General features: G+C 46.0%; 2 protein-coding genes across 2 annotated transcripts; one reads left to right on the top strand and one right to left on the bottom strand.

The window, feature by feature from the left end:
* Nucleotides 1-10: 10 nt before the first annotated feature.
* ERG28 (ergosterol biosynthesis 28 homolog) lies at nt 11-7,252 on the bottom strand. Its single transcript, XM_061573602.1, has 5 exons — nt 7,020-7,252; nt 4,162-4,336; nt 3,171-3,261; nt 2,031-2,149; nt 11-1,360 (listed from the first exon to the last, which is right to left on the bottom strand). Exons 2-5 carry the CDS (start codon nt 4,307-4,309, stop codon nt 1,269-1,271), a joined length of 450 nt encoding a protein of 149 aa, XP_061429586.1. The 5' UTR covers nt 4,310-4,336; nt 7,020-7,252; the 3' UTR covers nt 11-1,268.
* A 1,867-nt stretch (nt 7,253-9,119) lies between these two features.
* GALM (galactose mutarotase) lies at nt 9,120-17,895 on the top strand. The gene is given in 9 exon segments (XM_061573524.1): nt 9,120-9,585; nt 12,371-12,525; nt 13,954-14,070; nt 14,072-14,122; nt 14,124-14,162; nt 14,954-15,035; nt 15,389-15,530; nt 16,119-16,293; nt 17,644-17,895. Coding segments are annotated over 9 exon segments (1,041 nt in total). The 5' UTR covers nt 9,120-9,386; the 3' UTR covers nt 17,725-17,895.
* The last annotated feature ends 1,667 nt before the right edge of the window (nt 17,896-19,562 follow it).

Below are 19,562 nucleotides of genomic sequence, written 5' to 3'. Positions count from 1 at the left end.
CCAAGCACAAGCAGCAGGTAAGAGTGCAGGATATTTATTTTAAAGGGTTCGGTGCAGAGGTCCACATAAATAAGTTCGAATCATTATATTTGTTGCAGAGAATGTGAAACTTGAAGGGGAAGCAGCACAGGAGTTGCATATGAACACTTTGATGTAGCCATGTTGAACACAATTTCAGATGAGGACCGAGTGGGTCAGATTTGAGATGCAGAATCAAATTTATTATCCGAGTAATAACCCATTGAGATATATCACTCTTTTTCAAATGTGACTCAGCCAACAGACACGTTAACAAGAGATGCATGCTGGGACTTGAAACGTGCACAAGATAACTCACTCCGGTTTCACGTCACATCGAAAAAGATAAAATAAAGACGCCTTCCCAGAATACAGTCACAGGTGCACAAAAATACTCAAGGGCAATACATAATAATCAGATGTAAAAATAATATGCACATATAACAAACTATTGTACATTAATCAGTGTGCTTATTTCTGGACCCAAGCAGCCTGGAACTTTGAATACTAGATTTATGATGAGTATCTGCACACCACTCCCAACAATTACATGATTATAGACATTTATCTTTTTTTTATTACCCAAAATTACCTCCCGTAGTCTCAGGCCTTTTATTTCAAGAGGGTCCTGCATTGGAATGTTTGACCGAATCCCTTAATAAGTGGCGTGTAGAAGTACACAAACAAAACACACGAGGGCAGGGCTTGATACTCAGAAATTTTAACACGTTAACAAGTACTCATTGATATACAGCCATTTCCTACGACACCTACAATACCTGGCATTCCTAGGCAGTCTCTTATTCAAGTGCGAATCAGAATGAACCTTGCTTGGCTTCCGAGATCAGGCAAGATCGGGAGCGTTGAGGGTGATTTGGTCATAGATTAGGACTGGTCACATCTAGGGGAACACGATTTGATTCGAGAAGCTAGGGTGGTATCAATGTACACACTCTCCCAATTTATATTGATATTACTGCATATAGATAAAAACTAATTTAAAATGTATACACACAATTGCATGTATTAGTAGCCTAAAAACAATAGTTCTTAAACAATGAAATGTCACATGCATATTGAATATCTTGTACTGCTGCAGATGCAAAACATGAGTCTACACATCACTTGAGTCACTTGTAACACACAATCTTGCAAAGTGATGAGCAAAATGCTTTCAATACTTGAACGCCAATATGCTGCGTGCATTTTCACTGCTGGTCAACGCGACACTGCAGAGCCGAACCGCTCCATCAGAAGGCCTTTTTTCGCCTCTCCCTGGACACGACCTCTCCTCCTTTATTCAGGTACAAGAGGCCAATCAGCATGGCCACAAGTGACGAACCTAGGGGGACAAGCCAGACAGATGTCAGCTGTATTCATGCCAAGTGTGTGTTTTTAGGTTACGTGTGAGCCATGCATAACTTGCAACTTTAAAGCCATTTCGGGGCTTCTGCCATGGTGTATGCAAAGTTTGGCACGCTGGACTTTTCGGTGCAACTTTCTTAAACACCCCCTGCTCCTCTGTCCAAGCAGAAGTATTAATGGGTTCACCACAGCATCGGCAGGTTGCGTGTGGTGGGATAAAGCAAGGGCATTTTCATCTCTTCCCAGATGTCTGGCCAGCATGGATGAGTAAGTCAAATATCACCAAGGCACAATAGAGCCACTTTTAGTGATGGTCCTTCAGCCAGCAGTGGCATGAGCAAGCAATTACCTGCTCAGAATGTCAAATGGGTCTTCACCCTAATACACAGACTTTGAATGCTTGCCTTGTACACTCATTCAGCAAACATTGCACGGCTTATTCAGTGCTTGGAGAGTTGCAGCGTATTTTACTTTGAGCTAAACGACCCCTTGCTTATTATACGGGAGCGATAAAAGTAGTTAGTGTGCGGGAACTCAACGGATTATTGCAGCATCACAAGATCGCGAGAGATGGCAAAAAATTGCTTGGAGAGGCCTACACAACTGATGATGATGGTAAAGAACAGACTTTGGTGTTGAGATCGTACCGGCCACAATCAGCGGGGCAGCCAAGCCTACGGTGAGCAGCGCTGTGTTGTACACAAATGCTTCTGACAGGAAGTGGCCCAGAGCTAGCACAAATGTGCTCAGGCAGACGAGGTAAAGCCTTTCGGGAAAGAAACAAGGAACAACGCAACGTGCAGATGTTAAAACCGCGCAAGTGCAATGCAAAGTGTGCATTGACTCCGACTTGCCTGATCCAGTCAGTTTCATTTCCAGCAATGACAGTATAATGCTTGTATATGTAAATGTTTAAAGTGTAATTCACCTGATTTAAAGCTTTCGTGACTGCAGGGATTCATATTCTTGGTTCTTTCGGTAAAGTCACGTAGAAGTGAAAAAATAAAATAACAAAAATATAAAACAATACAATTCTCATGACGTTTCGACTGTGTTGCAGTCTAACGTCGTGAGAATTTTAATGTTTTATATATATTTTTTCCCTTCTACGTGACTTTACAGAAAGAACCAAGAATATGTAATTCACCTGTATTACTTAAGCGTTATTCAATATTTTGTTATTTAATCTAGAATCGTTATATTTGAAATATATTTAAAATATTGTGTAGTTAAAATTGCATGATGTAACCCATGTCGCCCTTGCAAAAGAGGCAATTATGTTCCACGTGGCTCAATGGGCTTATGCCATTTCCTGGTGATTAAATAAAGGATACAAATATGAGAAACATACTTAAGTCAGTTCAAGTATGGTCATCTGGATTATGCCATGTGTTGGGCATATCTTCTCCCCCAATGTTGCCATTAACTTTTTTATTTTACCAGGTAAGGCCCACTGAGCTATATAGCTCGTTATTAAATTATAGCTCAAAGAAGTGGCTTATCATGTGGAAATTTATAGTAGCCAAATACTCTAAGCGCATGTTTCTTAATGTCGAGGAATAAATCGGAGGACTTGAAAATCTACGCGACCACGGGGAGAGCATGCAAACACCAAATAAACAGGTATCAAGGGTTGAGATCAAACCCACGACCAGGCGAGGGAGTTAACATCTCACCACCGCGACGCCCCACTATTATAGGCATCAGATTTCTTTAGATTAATTTTTTTATCACAGACGGAATATCGTGGCAAAACATAACTTGCTCAGAAATGAACGCTCACTCACGATTTATTGGTGATGTCAATGGCACAGGCTAGGCGGACGATCGAAGACAGCAACGTCCACACCCCGTATGCTCGTGCGTGCAACCCGTTCACTAGGTTGGGAGCAGCGGCAGACATAACAGCAGTGGCAGGAATATCAGGAGGTGTTTGAATATGGCAAGGGCAGTGTGGGAGGCATATTGAGACAGAGAACGTGATTAACTGAGCCAATACCAGTGTAGGCTTTTTCGGTTGTGCTGTATACCTCTGATTTGTTTTTGGGTTGTAACCAGAGTTGCTCGGCACAATGTCTGACGTTTCGCTCCAGCTACCGGGAGCTGCTTCAGGACCGGCACTGCCCAGCCACGCTGGTCAGTGCCAGTTGATCAAAGTAGGGCGCAGACTTGGCAGGACAGTACAGTACAAAAATCGAATTTGCGGTCGTCTGCTGCCCACCACGTAGGCCTGCAGCCTCTGAAAACCTGTTGTAATAATTTCAACTTATAACGCCCACAGTCTCCACCCTCAAAGAGAATGATAAGCCAGACATGCGGGAAGGCAGCCACACCTGGTGAGCTGGCGGCAACAATTGCCCAAACTCCAGTCCTCTCCATATTAAAGATGTTGTCCGCCAATTAATGAGCATTTACATGTGGAAGGAAACCGAAGCACATGGAGGAAACCCACGTGTGCGAGACGAAAACACTCTACCCTATGCAGATGGAACAGGTTGAATCAACATTTTACTGTACTGGCTTCTCCTGGCGAGCCAAGACATGGCTCCTTCTCGACACTCACGGGAGGGGAATTTCACACAACATTTGTGCCATCCACCAATCTCCACCTCTGTGCAGGATTAGAGGTGTTGCGCCACTATGCACAGCAGTACTCAATCCAAGCACTAGCCAGGCCGAAATTGTTTTTCTGAAATCCAAAGAGATCGGATGCATTGGCGGGTGATTTAGTCACGCTGTATGAAAGGACAAGAAAGTGACAGAGTGGCCGTGGCATACCCATGTTGGGGCTTCCCGTGTAGAGGTGCGTGCTGAGGAAGCTGTGGTTGCGGAACGTCTGAATCGTGTTGCCGAGGGCCATGAGTGCCACGATGAGAAGCCACGCCCGCAGGACAGACAGCACGCGACCTGGTCCCTCCCCGGCCATGATGCCTCAGCTCTTCGCACGCGGTCTCTGAGGGCACACACAAAAGAGCCGGGTTCGTGACACGGCCCAGCGGTAGCGCATACGCCACTTGCCGCAGAACTTCTTGATCTGAATCCGACAGCCCGTTCTGGTTACAACTGCGGGTGGATTAACCGTAGAAATAACGTCCGCTTCACAAGTGGACGTAAAAAAAATCTCCTGACGTCGTTCAGAACAAATAGGCCCATTGTGTTCCGGCGTAACGCTCCGAATGTGAAATATTGCAAGTTACTCAATTGGGATTACACATTGCAAACATCGCTCGCTCCTGTCAGACTCTGTCCGTCTGTGAAACATAGCACCTTCGTGACGATGCAAATACCAAATATACTAAATTATTATTAATCGGGGCATAACCCATCGGACAGGAAAATACAATTAGATCGGTTCACTAGCTGTGAAAATCTGGGATGTGAGCAGGGCTAAGAGAAAGACATGGCTGATGGGAAAGAGTCAACCCGTCTTTTTGATGGGGTGCCGTCCAGTGCAACATGTACATGTCAATCCACTGCTGAATTACTGCACAAAAATCCATCACATTACATTTCGTTCAACTCTTCACTTGGTTTAATTCGAGTTCTGAGAATATATTGGTTTGACTGTCATGCGACGAATATTAAGGCAGAGCGGGTGCTGCTCTCTACACTGTACTTCGTTGAACCAAGTGTCACTTGAAGGTAGCTGTGGGATATCTACTTCCGCGGGGCGTTTTCAAACACGGGGAGGGGGGGGGGGTAGAGCACTGCTCTCCAAGATTTCCAAAATAATTCTTTGTCTCGGGGCATGGCGCTGATAATCACAATCCGAATATAATTGGGGGAAAAATATAAACTGTGATGATGATATCATTACGGAGAGGAGGCATGCATTTATATGTCTACAAAAATGTCACCTTTATTTGACAATTACCGGTAATAATTCTTCTAATAATAATAGGGGTTTCCCCCTTTTTTCTGGCAACAAAACTGAAACCTTTTTACAAGGATTCATATCTGCATTAACCACAATACTTGCAGTCAAATGCAAACAAAAAAACACACTATGATAATATATGATGCATTGTCCTTGAAACTGATTGGTTCACACCAAGGGACGGCTTTCTTTTGAGCCTCGACCCAATTGGTGCTCGACCAGAGGACGCCGAAAGCCAGTTGTACTGAATTTTATAATAAAAAAAAAATACAAATAAAGGGCCCTCCACTGGAGGCAGCATCTCGCTAAAAATTAACCCGTAAAAACAAAGTTTTTCACTATAAATCCTTTAAAAGCGTGGCGGCTAGAGTCCTCTCGTCCTCTGGCTTGAAATGGCTGCCACCTATGGGTCAGATTATTGCCTGCCACCATTAAGCAATTGGTAATTAAATATAATTTATTTTTTCCTAAAAAGTGTAAAATTTAGGAAAACATTTTTCACGAAAATAAATTGTCACGCACAACGAGTCTGTGTGGAAAATGTCAGCTCGATTGGATCACGGGAAGTGGGTTAAAAAACAACCGAAAGATTGGCACGGTCGTAAGCGCGCAAACAAGCAAGCAAGGGAACTTAATATAAAGGATTTAAAAATAAAACCCTTTTAGGGGATGCGTTGACCAACTCCTTTGCACGCTGGCCAGACAGACGTGTTACCCACACTTTACCCCACCACACGCGAACCTGCTTTTGCCTGCCGATCGACTTTAAAGGGGCCATACCCTTAGTTTTTTCGGTAAAGTCACGTAGGTAAAAAATGAAATTAAAATTAATAAAATAATAAATAAAATTTATTTCATTTTTTACCTACGTGACTTTACCGAAAAAACTAAGAGTATGAATCCTTGCAGTCACGAAAGCTTCAAATCTAGAATTTTAAAGGGGCCATCCATTCAGTATTTTCGCAAAAATCTGTCAAAACATGACCTCTACCCCCCCTCCCTCCCTGTACCCACGCGGACTTTTTACACCCCCCCCCCCTCCGAATCCTATAAAACAGCCGATATTTAATCCACGCAGAAACGATCAAGGATGAATAATATTAACGTGTTTAAGTAAACGGATAGTCCACCACCGGACTATCGAACTCATCTGAAGGCCAATGTAGATCAATTATTATCGAGGCATCACCCCCCCCCCCTGGCCCCCCACCACCACGTTTCCTATGCGGACATTGTCAGTAGACCCCTCCATGCGTACGGACTGAATGTATGACCCCCTACCACTCCGCGTGCCTGTCAACCAGTTCACAATGCTGGGTGGGACAATAGGTGGAACAGGTCACAGTGCGTGGTGCAACAACCATCTCCTTTCAGCACCGTCTCCTCCCACCCACCAGAGGTCGCGACCGGGTACCCCATACCCGTACCCTACCCGATACCCGGCCGGGTACGGGTAGGCCGTGAGTCACTGGTGAGTCACCGTTTGTCACTCATTTCCCAACGTCTTGTCTCTTCTCACAATTCAAGTTCCTAGAATCAACCCACCCGCGCCTGCAACATGGCTTCATCCCAGAGGTCGCAATCGGGTACCCGATACCCGTACCCGGCCGGGTAGGGTACCCGTTTGCGACCCAGATGCGGCCGGGTACGGGTACGGGTAAACCCAAAAACGTTGATTATGAATCAAACCCCGTTAGCGACCTCTACCACCCACCCACCACGCGATCACGAAGGGTGCAGCAACAATGTTGTACGGTACCTCTGCGTTCCCGTTCCGGCCGGTGTGGGCCCCCGAGGTGATTGAAGAAGGAGGAGGATGGGGGAGGGATGTGAGAGATGGAGGAGGATGGAGGAGGAGGGAACGATGGTCTCATCCGCCCATTCAGTCGGTGGCGTGTCCGCCCCACGCCTATAGCCTTCGTCAGCCGCTGCGTTGTCAATAAAGTTATACAAAACCAAAGACAAAGATGCCCCGTGTAGCCTTCGCAGGCTGGGGGGGGGGCAAGTGCTGTTAGCGAGTCGCTCGGGGGTGCAGTGGCCAGCAACCACGCCCGACCGCCTTTGTCTTCCCGGTGCTGATGTTTATAGGGGCCGTCCATAAATGACGTCACGCGATTTTTTTACGAGTTTTGACCCCCACCCCCCCCCTTCGTCACATGGCGTCACACAAAGTCAGCCCCCCCCTCTCTCAAATATGACGTCACAAAGCTCTGCCCCCCCCAAAAAAACACATGCTTCAAATCGCTTTAAACTATTGTCATTGTAGTGCGTATTTAATGTGGCGCTGCACTCTGATGTTGTAGGAGAAAACATTTATTTAAAAGTCTATTTAGTTACGCGTTGTCTATATTTATCTAAAATTGTGCATTTTGATGTGACGTCACATTTCTCACCCCCCCCCCCCCGTCACAAATGTCTGACCCCCCCCACCCCCCAAGGTGCGTGACGTCATTTATGGACGGCCCCTAAAACCTAATTCAATTGTTTCATATCCTCTACTGTATTACACCCCGCCAGCCTCTTCACGTTATGGGCAACAGGGGGCAGTGTAACACCAATGTATAAAGTTGTGTACACTGCAGTGGTCAAGTATGGTCAAATAACCCCCTACAACCGACATGGCGTGTGGAGGAGGCCTTTATCCAGCAGCGGATTAACACACGTCTGTGCTGCCAATGGTTGTGTTACATCACGTCACATCATCGCATTGCCGATTACATTATAGTCTATTGCATGTCATGGTTTAAGTTTCAATTTCATACTGGTAGGAACATCCTGGTTACACCAGCCCACAGGGGATTGTTGTGTCCGTCGTGCAGGGAGGGGCTGGGTGGGGAGGGGAGGGCTGGGTGGGGAGGGTGGGGAGGGGCTGGCTGGGTGGGGAGGGGAGGGTGGGGAGGGGGTGGGTGGGGAGAGTGGGGCTGGGCTGGGTGGGGAAGGTGGGGAGGGCTGGGTGGGGAGGGGAGGGTGGGGCTGGGCTGGGTGGAGAAGGGAGGGTGGGGAGGGGCTTGGTGGGGAGAGGGGAGGGTGGGGAGAGGCTGGGAGGGGTGGGGCTGGGTGGGGAGGGGCTGGTCACCCCGTGGTGCCCTTATAAAACTCAACGTTTAACCTACTCACGCCGGCTTGTGCCCGTCCTCACAGTCGGGCATATTTGCGGAACACACCACGCCGCCGTTGACCCTGGCCATTGACCGAGCAACCCAACGTTCCTACCAGCTTCGCTCAGTGGGCCTTACCTGGTAAAATAAATATAATTATTTAAATTACCTCGCCTGGTAAAATAAATAAAAAAATAGCGAATAGTTAAATGTTAAATTAACTTACCTGGTAAAAAATAATAATAATGAATAGTTAAATGTTAAATAACCTGACCTGGTAAAATAAAATTAAAGTGAATAGTGCAATGTTAAATGACCTAACCTGGTGGAAAAAAAAATTGTTAGTAAATATTAAAATGTTACATAACGTGACCTGGTAAAATAAAACAAAATGTCAGTGAACAATAAAATGTGAAATAACCCGACCTGGTAAAATAAAATCATAATAGTTATTGTCCAGTTAAATGACCTTATCTGCAAACAAAAAATAAAAAAAAACGAGTGAACATTTAAATGTTAAATAACCTGACCTGGTAAAATAAATAAATAAAAATAGTTAGTAAACAGTTAAATGACTTTACCTGCTAAAATAAAATTATTAAAAAACTTAGTGAATATTTAAATGTTAAATGCCCTCGACCTCACGTAAGATGGCGTGGTGGGGCTTCACTTCGACGGTCGAGGACGTGTGCTCCGAGCCCCGCCTCGTCGTGCGGGCAACGCCTCCACCCCGCCCGCCTCTCCCCCATCTCCTCCCTCCCTTCCTTCCACCACCTTTGCTCTTCCTCCTCCTCCTCCATCATCAAACCCTCTCGCCTCCTCTCCCCTTCCTTCCTTCCATCAACCACCTGTGCTTTTCCCTCCTCCATCATCACCAATTCCTCACGCCACCCACAAACATCTCATCATCCCTCCCTTCCCATCCACCACATTTTGCTCTTTCTCCTCCACCATCACCATCATCACCATCCCTCGCCTCTGTCATCTCCGCTCCACTTTCGAACCGCTTGCAACCCAAACATTCGCGAATGCCGAACACGCGAGTGAGTCGCGAAATCTTCGGCGAGACCGCCGAAGGTCTCGCCGTAGAGCGCTTCACGCTCCGCGCTGCCGACGGAGGGCTCGCGGCCAAGGTGCTGAGCCTCGGGGGCATCCTCCAGGGCCTCGAGGTGCCGGGCAAGGTGGGCCCTCCCGTCGACGTGCTGCTGGGGTTCCCCTCCATACACGGTGAGGGATGCTGCACAAAGCCTACCACCGGTGGTGGTGGTGGTGGCGGTGTTGGTGGTGGCGGTGTTGGTGGTGGCGGTGGTGGTGGTGTTGGCGGTGGTGGTGTTGGCGGTGGCGGTGTTGGTGGCGGTTGTGGTGGTGGCGTGGTGGTGTTGGTGGTGGCGGTGGTGGTGTTGGTGGTGGCGGTGGTGGTGTTGGTGGTGGCGGTGGTGACGGTGGTGGTGTGTTGGCGGTGGTCGGCGGTGTTGGCGGTGCGGTGGTGTGGACGGTGGCGTTGGTGGTGGTATTGGTGGTGGCGGTGGCTTCCATCCACGCGGGGTGTTTTTTTGAAGTGTGCGTTGCTTTGACCGTGGCCTTGAAAGTGAAGGGTGTTTTTTTATGCTGTGTATAAAATAGACGACGTTCAGGGCAATGGGCCTCCTTGAGGAGGGCGTAAGTCATTCTCGAAAACGTTGGCCTTGGTGTGAAATAGACGTCCAGGTCCATGGGCCTTCCTGAGGAGGGCATTGAATTCAAAAACACTGGCCTTGAAAGTGAAGGGTGGATTTTTTAATGTGTGTGTGTATGAAATGGAATATACGACGTTCAAGGCAATGGGCCTCCTTGAGGAGGGCATACGTATTCGAGAAAACTGTGGCCTTGAAGGTTTAAGGGTGTTAAGTAGATGTTCAGTGCAATGGGCCTTCCTGTGGAGGGCATTGAATTCAAGAACATTGGCCTTGAAAGTGAAGGGTGGTTTTTTTAATGTGTGTGTATGAAATGAAATAGACGACGTTCAGTGCAATGGGCCTTCCTGTGGAGGGCATTGAATTCAAGGACACTGGCATTGAAAGTGAAGGGTGTGTGTATATGTGTATGAAATAGGCGACGTTCAGGGCCATGGGCCTTCTTGAGGAAGGCATACGAACTCAAGACACACTGTGGCCTTGAAAGGAAATTATTTCGTATGAAATAAGCAACGTTCAATGACAATGGGCCTTCCTCTCTTCACAGCACTCGAATTGGCACGTCTCATGGTCTTAGCCTTGCTTAAACCACCAAACTCAAAGGTGATGCGAAGCGTGTGGTCATCCCTTCCGAAATAAGTGGTCAAGCGCTCAGGTTTGGCTGGCTTTTGTGGAGGACATGTCATGAACGAACTCTAAACTAAAACATATTGAATGCTAAAAAGATTGAATGACGATGTGGATATGCTGTCGTCTCTATCGTACATTCTACTGAATAGCTTTCATCTTAAGAATATGGATAGAACTTATACTGCGTCTTGTATATATCCACCTTGAGCTGCCTTGTTTGTTTTCTTGACACTGTTCAAATGTATACATTATAAATGCATACAGCAGGGGTCGGGAACCTTTTTGACTGGGAGAGCCATAAAAGCCAAATATTTCTAAATATATTTCATTGAGAGCCATATAGTATTTTTAACGTATAATAAATTAAATATGTCTTACTTTTAATGCGACTTCTGGTGCTGCATGGTTTTGCTGATGGCCTTGTAGTCTGGTTCGTACGTGGTGAGGTTGAGCTTCATGCAGGCGTGACCCGTGAAATTTATCTTCAAAACTAATTTCTGTTTACTTTAAAATGACACAGTATTATTAAGCAATATTACAAGTATTTTAAAATCAGTTCCAAACTGATTTTTTATTTTTTTTTATTTTTCAACTCAAAATTGTCTGGGAGCCATATGCCGTCACTGGAAGAGCCATATATGGCTCGCGAGCCATAGGTTCCCGACCGCTGGCATACAGCATAGATTGTAAGTTTTACATGTACGTGTCACTACGTGTCTGCTATGTATGTTTCAAGTCTATTTTTAAATCCTTTATATTAAGTTCACTTGCGTGCTTGCTTGCTTGCTTACGACCGTGCAAACCTTTCGGTCGTTTTTTAACCCACTTCCCGTGATCCAATCGATCTGACATTTTGCACACAGACTCGTTGTGCGAGACAATTATTGTTCGTGAAAAAAAAATTCCAAAAATGTTACACTTTTTAGGCAAAAAAAAAATTATTTTACATTTATTCAAATAGAACGTATTCATGGCTTTGGCTGAACGTCAGAGTGTAAGAGCCCAGAGCGTAACCCCTCCACAGGCCGTGGCGGAGTAGCGCAGTTGGTAGCGCCCTCGCTTCCCATGCCAAAGGTCGCGGGATCGATCCCCGCGTCCTCCACAGGCGAATATATTAAGTTCGCTGCCACGCATATAAAGGATTTAGAGTGAAAAACGTTGTTTTTATGGGTTATACTTGTTACCAGGTAAGGCCCACCACTGAGCTATACAGCTCTTATTTCAGAAGCCACCTGCCTATCACAAATGATAGCTCAACTAAGTGGCTTATCGTGTGGACATTTATAGCGGACAAATACTCTACGTTTCTAAATTGACACCGCCAACAGCATCGCTGCGAATGCGATGGTCCATCCCGAGGGACTTTCCAGGTAAAATACTTAAATCATTTTTAGAGTTGGTGGGGGGGCACTTTCGCCGATAAGACATCATCAGTGTGTGAGGGCCACCACACATTAGGAACCATTGTTGGGTTTTGACGGCAACACGATGATGAGGGGTGTTTTCACATGTGTATTGTCGGGGGGCCGCACTAAAGGCCACCTGGTGCCGCCACTAGCCCGCGGGCCTTGCAATGAAGAACACTGACTTAAATGAAGAATCATTTTAAAAAGCGAGGTCACGCTACAGGCTGAATTGGATGGACAATTAGCACGGTTGGCTAAGTATGGTGTGAAAGAAGTTCAACATACTGTACCCGAATGTTGCAGGATACCTGGAGAAGCACCCATACTTTGGTGCCGTGGTGGGTCGGGTCGCAAATAGGATTGCGGCCGGTCGGTTTGCGGTGGACGGGAAGGATTACACCCTCGCCATCAACAATGGCCCCAACAGCCTACACGGTGGCATCGTCGGCTTTGACAAGGCAAGCGAGGGGATATGCCGTTGTCGGCAGTTAGTTCCTTTCGGGGTCTAGCTCTCCGACGTGTTTTCCGGGTTGGTTGCCGCCGTGTTGTGTCCGGCACGTCTTGACGTTTCCTTCCGCGTGTTGGGAAGCCTCTTTGGAAGTTGAACTGTGCAAGAAGAAGGTCCCCCCAGCTCGTGGATTGAGAAAGCACGCTGATCGTCGTGCGTCAGAAACACGCGTTACTAAACCCGAAAACACAACGGAGAGTGGGAACGGCGCCGCTCCGAAAGCCTGCACAGTGATTGCTTCTTCTCCCCCCATATGCTAATTATATTTACACGTTATTAAAAAAAAATTCATTCGCACAAAATACCAAATGCTGAATATCAACATTTCAACAGTATGTGTTATACATTTAATGTTGTAGTAACCTGGGTTTGGCTGGGCCACCAGAACTGGGCATTTGCCTGGTAAACCAGTCGTGGATTCGAGGCACATTATACTCTAGTCTACTTAAATGATTGGACAGCTGATTTAATAGAGGTTTAAGTAATGCTAAGTGTGAAGAGGTGGCTGAATTAACAACTGAGCTGGCATTGCTGAGATGCGGAGTTGGACTCTGAGTTTCATCCAGCCGTGACTAAACAAGTGTGGCGGTTTTATTGGAGCAAGTTGCGTTGCAGTGGTTAGCACTCTGGTTTTATATATCCAGTGACCTCGGTTTAATTCCTTGCCTTATCTAACATCAGATTTTAGTGATATCTGAACTGGTCTCGGGCCACCCCCTATTTTTCACAAAGCCGCATTAACCGTTGCGGTTGAACCATGATCAAACAACTCCCATGGCAAACACTGGACTCGGGCCTCCCCATGCTGTGCAGATCGTGGGGGTTTATTTGACCAAGGCACATCACGCTGGTACGTGTGGACTGATAAAGGAGGTGGGTGTAGATGTTACAGCTTAGTACAACAAAATCGATATTCCTGTACTGCTGATAGTGTGGCCAATATTGGTATTTTTCCATAAGAGTTTTTTTTTGGGTTAGATCGTGTAAATATATAAATGTGTCGTTAAAACCCGTCATCACCCGACACAGCCTAACTAGTAAGGGTTATCACGTAAACAGAACATGCCAATTTGTCACTAGTACAGCACACCGGTGTGTTGGAGAGCCAAGCCACAACATTTACAATCTGGCACGTTCTGTTTACGTGACAACCCTGATTAGTTGGCTGTGTCGGGGTGGTGGCGGGTTTGAACGACACACATATTTACGCGATCTAACCGAAAAAACCTCTTATGGTTGATATTGTCCGCGAAAGCCTACGTGTTCAACGTTGGTATTTCTATCCGAGAGTTTGTGTCAAACAACGGAAGACGCACAAAACCAGACTGCGGAGCCTCGTACCATCCCCCTCTTCCCTGCCGGTGCGGCGCGTCCGCAGGCCGTGTGGTTGGCAGAGCAGCTGGAGGACGGAGTGCGTCTCACACACACGAGCCCCGACGGGGACGAGGGATACCCCGGCGCCCTGAGCGCCACCGTCACGTACCGCTTAGGTGGACAACAAGCTGTCCATCAACTACCGAGCCACGACCACACGCACCACGCCCGTGCAACCTCACCAACCATGCCTACTTCAATCTGGCTGGGCAGGTGACCTCACTGACGCAAATGGCGTGGCGCTGACACACACATAAACGGCACTGTACAGTTTGGCCCAAATGCATATTCTATATATATACATTGGCGGCAGTTGAAAGTTGGGAATACCTTATCTGCCCTGCCCTCTCTCCACCCAGCATTATAAATGGGTGCCCCACAGAATGTTATGTGGTTGGCTAAAGTGTGGGTATGCTCACCTTGTTACAAGGTGTTTGGACCAGTGTGGAAGAGTAGGCCAAAGTAACCTCTAGGGCAGCTCTTGCGTGAGAAAGACAATTGTCGGGGTGCGCGTTTTAGTATTAACGTTAAATATGCCCAGCTGCATGAAAGTGAAAATCACACTTCTGATCTTTTTGTATGTATGTTGAAATTCTTTCGCGCCGTACGTAGCCAACCATGCTAATCGGCTTAGGGGTCAGAGTATTGACCCAGCACTATGGAGATGTTAGATGCAGTGCCTGGGTTGCTACCCATGATTAAAATGGATTTTCATCTTTTTATTTTCCCAGTCTGGTTACCAGCAAATTACAAAAATAAACCATCACATTCTCTCTGGTTTTTAACGTAATGCAAGCTCTTGTCTATATTTAAAAAAATTCTAACTCTTATTAATATCCATTTGATGGACGGATGAACAATTCCCTGTGGAGGCAGAGGGTATGTTAACAAATGAAAGAACGTGCAAAATCTGTACAATGTGATCTAAAGGAAGGGCAAATGAGCAAAAACATTTCTTAGTACCATATGGTTTAACACCTTTTATTGACCTATGGTTTTTGCAGGGCTCGCCTGATATATATGACCACGAGGTCACGATTATGGCTGAAGAATATTTACCTGTGGACGACAACTCCATCCCCACTGGTAAGCACACAGATTAACCCAAGTGCGCCGCTAGTGTAAAGTTCAGATTTTTGTCTCGGCGAATGTTAATTTTCTTTCCGATTTTTTTTTTTTAGTGGCCAGTGTCCCCCATTGCCACCGTTATTGCTTTACAATGAATTTTTATACAAAATGAGCAGCCAAGATGGGAATTATACCCTAAATGCGGTACTCATTTGCGGTCTGGAACATGCATCACAAGCTATTTTGATGCGGTAAAGCAACGGACCTTGCCGAATGTCGCCTGGCTCGCCAAGACGAGCAGACGATAATAAAAGCAACTGTTAATCCAAGCGTTTGCATATTTTACTGAACTTGTTTGTTTCCTCTGGAAGGCGAGGTGGCGGCGGTGAAGGACACACCCTTTGACCTTCGCTCCCCCGTGATTCTGCGGGATCGGCTGCCACAGCTTCCCGGTGATGGCTTTGACCACAACTTCTGCTTGAGCCAGAGCAGGGAGCGACAGACATGCGCCAGGTGAATTACGTCTTCATTTGGAGAAAATGTATCAAAATGTTGGCCAAAGTTCGGTGAATTACCCAACGTTAAATACGTAGGGCCCTTGCTATGTTGTTATCCAACCATGTCAAAGCGCTTTACAAGAATTAAAAATGGTACATTAGTATTGGCCGATGAGGAAAAGGGATGGGATTTGAGTGTTGGGGGAGGGGAAGGGATGGCAAGGAAGGGTGATAGGAGCAGGGGAGTGGCGAGGTTAGGAAGGACGGGAAATGGCTAAGGATGGGGACAGGCAGTAGTAGAGAGATACACGATTGAAAAAAAAATTCTTAAGGGAGGAATGAAAAATGGTCAGTGAAGTTGCATGTTTGATGTGGATTGGGAGTTTATTCCAATGGAGGGGAGCCAGGAGGGAAACGGAGCGGAAACAGTGACTGAGTACACGGAGGGGGGGTGGGGGGTGAGGCTTCTTTCTCACCGTACATCGCCAACCGTGCTAATGGGGGAGGACAACAAACAAAACGCAAAAAACAGTTTGCGTGCATTTCGTGTCGCTGTCACGCTCTTCGCCTGTTGAAACTGCTGTGACATGGGGTGTTTTCTCAGGGCTAGCCATGCAGGCAGGGGGTGTGTGATGACGGTGGAGACCACGCAGCCCGGTGTGCAGTTTTACACTGCGAACTTCCTGGACGGTTCCCTCCAAGGGAAGGACGGTTGTACCTACCCCCGCCACTCGGCCTTCTGCCTCGAGACACAGAACTGGCCCGACGCAGTCAATAAGGTGAGCTGGGTACTCGGCCGGGAGAAGGGTTCCCTTCCCTTTTGGTCTCCGGCTTCGTATTTCAGAATCGGAATCGTTATTTAGACTGGGGGAATCCTATAAGCTGTAAAGCTCTTTTTCACAGATCTCCAGTAGGTGGGGTGGGCTCAGATGGTTACAATAACAAACAATACAAACACACGATAGGAGTGGAAGGTATAGGAAAGGTAAGCAGATCAATAAAAAAAATCTGCAAATAATACGAAACAATTTTTTTTTATCTTACCAGGTAAAGCCCGCGGAGCTACGGGAGCCCTCTTTCAAAGGTGGCCTAGCCATAAATAATAGCGCAACAAACAATTGGCAGGTCGCTTTTGGTGGGGGGGGGGTAAGGCTTTTGGCATTCCCTCTTCCAACATGTCTGGGCAGTGTGGAAAAGTCGGCCGAAAAGTCCTCGAGGCAGGCCCTCTAGAGCTCCCTCCAGCGGAGGCCCTTCCACCAGCAGTGGTGGAAGCAAGCAATGTGCAGGGCTGAACCTTCGCAAACACCTTAAGGGTCCAACGACGCATGAACTGGATTGAGCTCCGATTTAAAGCTTTCGTGACTGCAGGGATTCATCTTCTTGGTTCTTTCGGTAAAGTCATGTAGAAGGGAAATAATAAAATAATAAAAATAAAACATAATAAAGACAGTCTTCTCGACAGACCTGTTCTTCACCTGAGGACGGCTGCTTGCGTTGTGGCCGAAACGTCGTGAGAATTATTGTATTATGTTTTATTTTTATTATTTTATTATTTCCCTTCTACGTGACTTTACCGAAAGAACCAAGAAGATGGATTGAGCTCGCGGAACGCAATTTGGGACTTTGCGTGCGAGTAAGAATGAAGGGTTTAACGTTCCCCAGAATATTCTAGGTTCTTTCGGTAAAGTCACGTAGAAGGGAACCAACCAAGCATATGAATCCCTGCAGTCACGAAAAAGCTTTAAATCAAAAGTTCCCCAGAATCTTTAAAAACGAGTCCATAGTAGCGGTTAAATTTCGATTTAAAGCTTTCGTGCCTGCAGGGATTCATCTTCTTGGTTCTTTCGGTAAAGTCACGTAGAAGGAAAGTAATAAAATAATAAAAAAATAAAACATTATAAAAAAAATATTTTTTTTATTATGTTTTATTATTTTATTATTTTATTACTTCCCTTCTACGTGACTTTACCGAAAGAACCAAGAAGATGAATCCATAGTATTTTACCATGCGTCGCCACAAGTAACAATTCATGGAATCGTCTGGGAGGGGAAATGCCTATGTTGTTGCGAGATGTTGCTAGGATCTAATTGGTCGTGTGTGCGCGCGTTTCGTTTTGTTGTCTCGACAGCCCAACTTCCCCAATGCCCTGCTGAGACCAGGAGAGGAATACAACCACACCACGTGGTTCACATTCACAGTGTCACCATAACCACCCAAGAAACAAGCACCTTAATTAGTGCAATCCTGTCACATAACAATGCACAGAATATCTCTTATAATAAAAACATGTAATTGCGTATGAACTTAAGAAAATTAATTGTTAAAAGTGTAAGATTTTGTAAATGTATTGCTCCGTAAAATAAATATCACGTGACAATTGCATGCCGCTTTGCTGTGAATTTAACTTGGCTCCCAATACAAAAACTGAGTCAACTTAAAAATCGCACTTGCCATCTTCCACATCTTCCCTGGACTCCCTTGCCTCCCTCTCTTATCTCTACTCGCCTCCACGCACTCTCCTGTCATCTCATTATACTTCCCTTCATGCACTCTACCTCTCATCTCACTACTCACCTCCACACACCCTCCTATCTCTGATCGCTTCTATTTCCCATCATGCACTCTCGCACCACTCAACCATTCTCCACGCACTGTCAATTTAATCTGCTCCACTCTGCGCATCCTATATCTCTCATCTCACTCCCCCTTCATGCACTCTCCTACCTCTCATCTCACCCGTTACGAGTTCTCTGCTTCAGCAACGAGACCAACTCTAAAAGCGGTCCAGTCAATGTTTACCCATCCAAGCACTGTCAACAAATCCCCTGCTTAGCTTCCAAAATCTGATGGGATCAGGAGCATTATGGGTGATTTAGTCATAGACAAAATGCACTATATAAATTGGTCAGAGAGATGCATCATGGTTAAAAAGCTGGCCTGTTGACTAGCAACGGATAAATGTGACCCATTGTTATGATGTACACAATCTCATGCGTTCCTTTTGAACATTATCGGTGAAGGAATAATTTAAACATTCCATTCTACGTCTGCATAGATGAAAATGCGTTTTAGCCCATCAGCTTAGCAGCCAATATCCATCGAGCATCCTTTGCTTAAGCAAGCTCACTCAGTTGTCATAATTGTTAAACAAATGCAGCTTTATAATGTTGGTCTGGAAAGCAAATCGGCCAATAGAATTAGTTTTTTTTTATTTATACGTGGAGACAGAATGAAGTTCTGCTCATGTACAGTGTTATGTGGGAGTCTCTTTTTGGGCGAGGACGTTCACGCAAAATCCTGTCTTTATGCTTTTCTGTAGAACTACACAGGAAGAACAAAAACACTTTCGCTTCCTGGCAAAACTCACAGGATGTGCAAGCACAGCCCTTTTGTCAATCCACAGCTGGATGAAAGCCTCCCACCACACCTTGTGGTTCATGCGGGTGATTTTACCACGCATCCATGACCTTGTTTCACAGGGCACCATGTGTACATTTTTTAAGCACGTGTACAATTCTACAAGACACTCAACAAAATACTCAATGTACGTACGAATGCATTTACGTTGAACGTCTTTCGCCCCGTAGCGTAGCCAACCGTGCTAATCGCGGGGGAAGGACAACAAACTAAACACAAAAAGCAGCTCTAAAGAATTGAGTTTTCAATCGAGATGATTTAAAAGTGCATATAGCTCCAGTGGCTTCCGAATATCCGAAGGAAGACTCGTTCCAGACAGCCGCAGAAGCGCATTTTGAAAGCGCCGAGCGATGCGGTAACCACCGTCTTTATTGAATGGCCAACCAAAAGCCGCTGCGAGGATGACCGGAGTTCACGTGATGATGAATAGTTGGATTACCTGCCGCCACCCTATTTCTACATGTTCATATCCAACTAGCCCAACATCGAATTATTCTGTGAACGGTTAAATGCGCAATATTATTTTTAATTGGTCTTGCGCCTCTTTTAGAAATAGGTTTTTCGGCAATGAATCCAACGATTCATCATCCACTTTTCTGCGGCATACACAAGGTGTCTTGTGACCACTCC

The sequence above is a fragment of the Lethenteron reissneri genome, chromosome 53 (genome assembly GCF_015708825.2).
Source record: "Lethenteron reissneri isolate LAM-NWPU_2019-01 chromosome 53, ASM1570882v1, whole genome shotgun sequence".
In the NCBI taxonomy this organism is placed as follows: Eukaryota; Metazoa; Chordata; class Hyperoartia; order Petromyzontiformes; family Petromyzontidae; genus Lethenteron; species Lethenteron reissneri.
The sequence above is the reverse complement of the archived record's forward strand: the minus strand, read 5'-3'. Positions and strand labels throughout refer to the sequence as shown.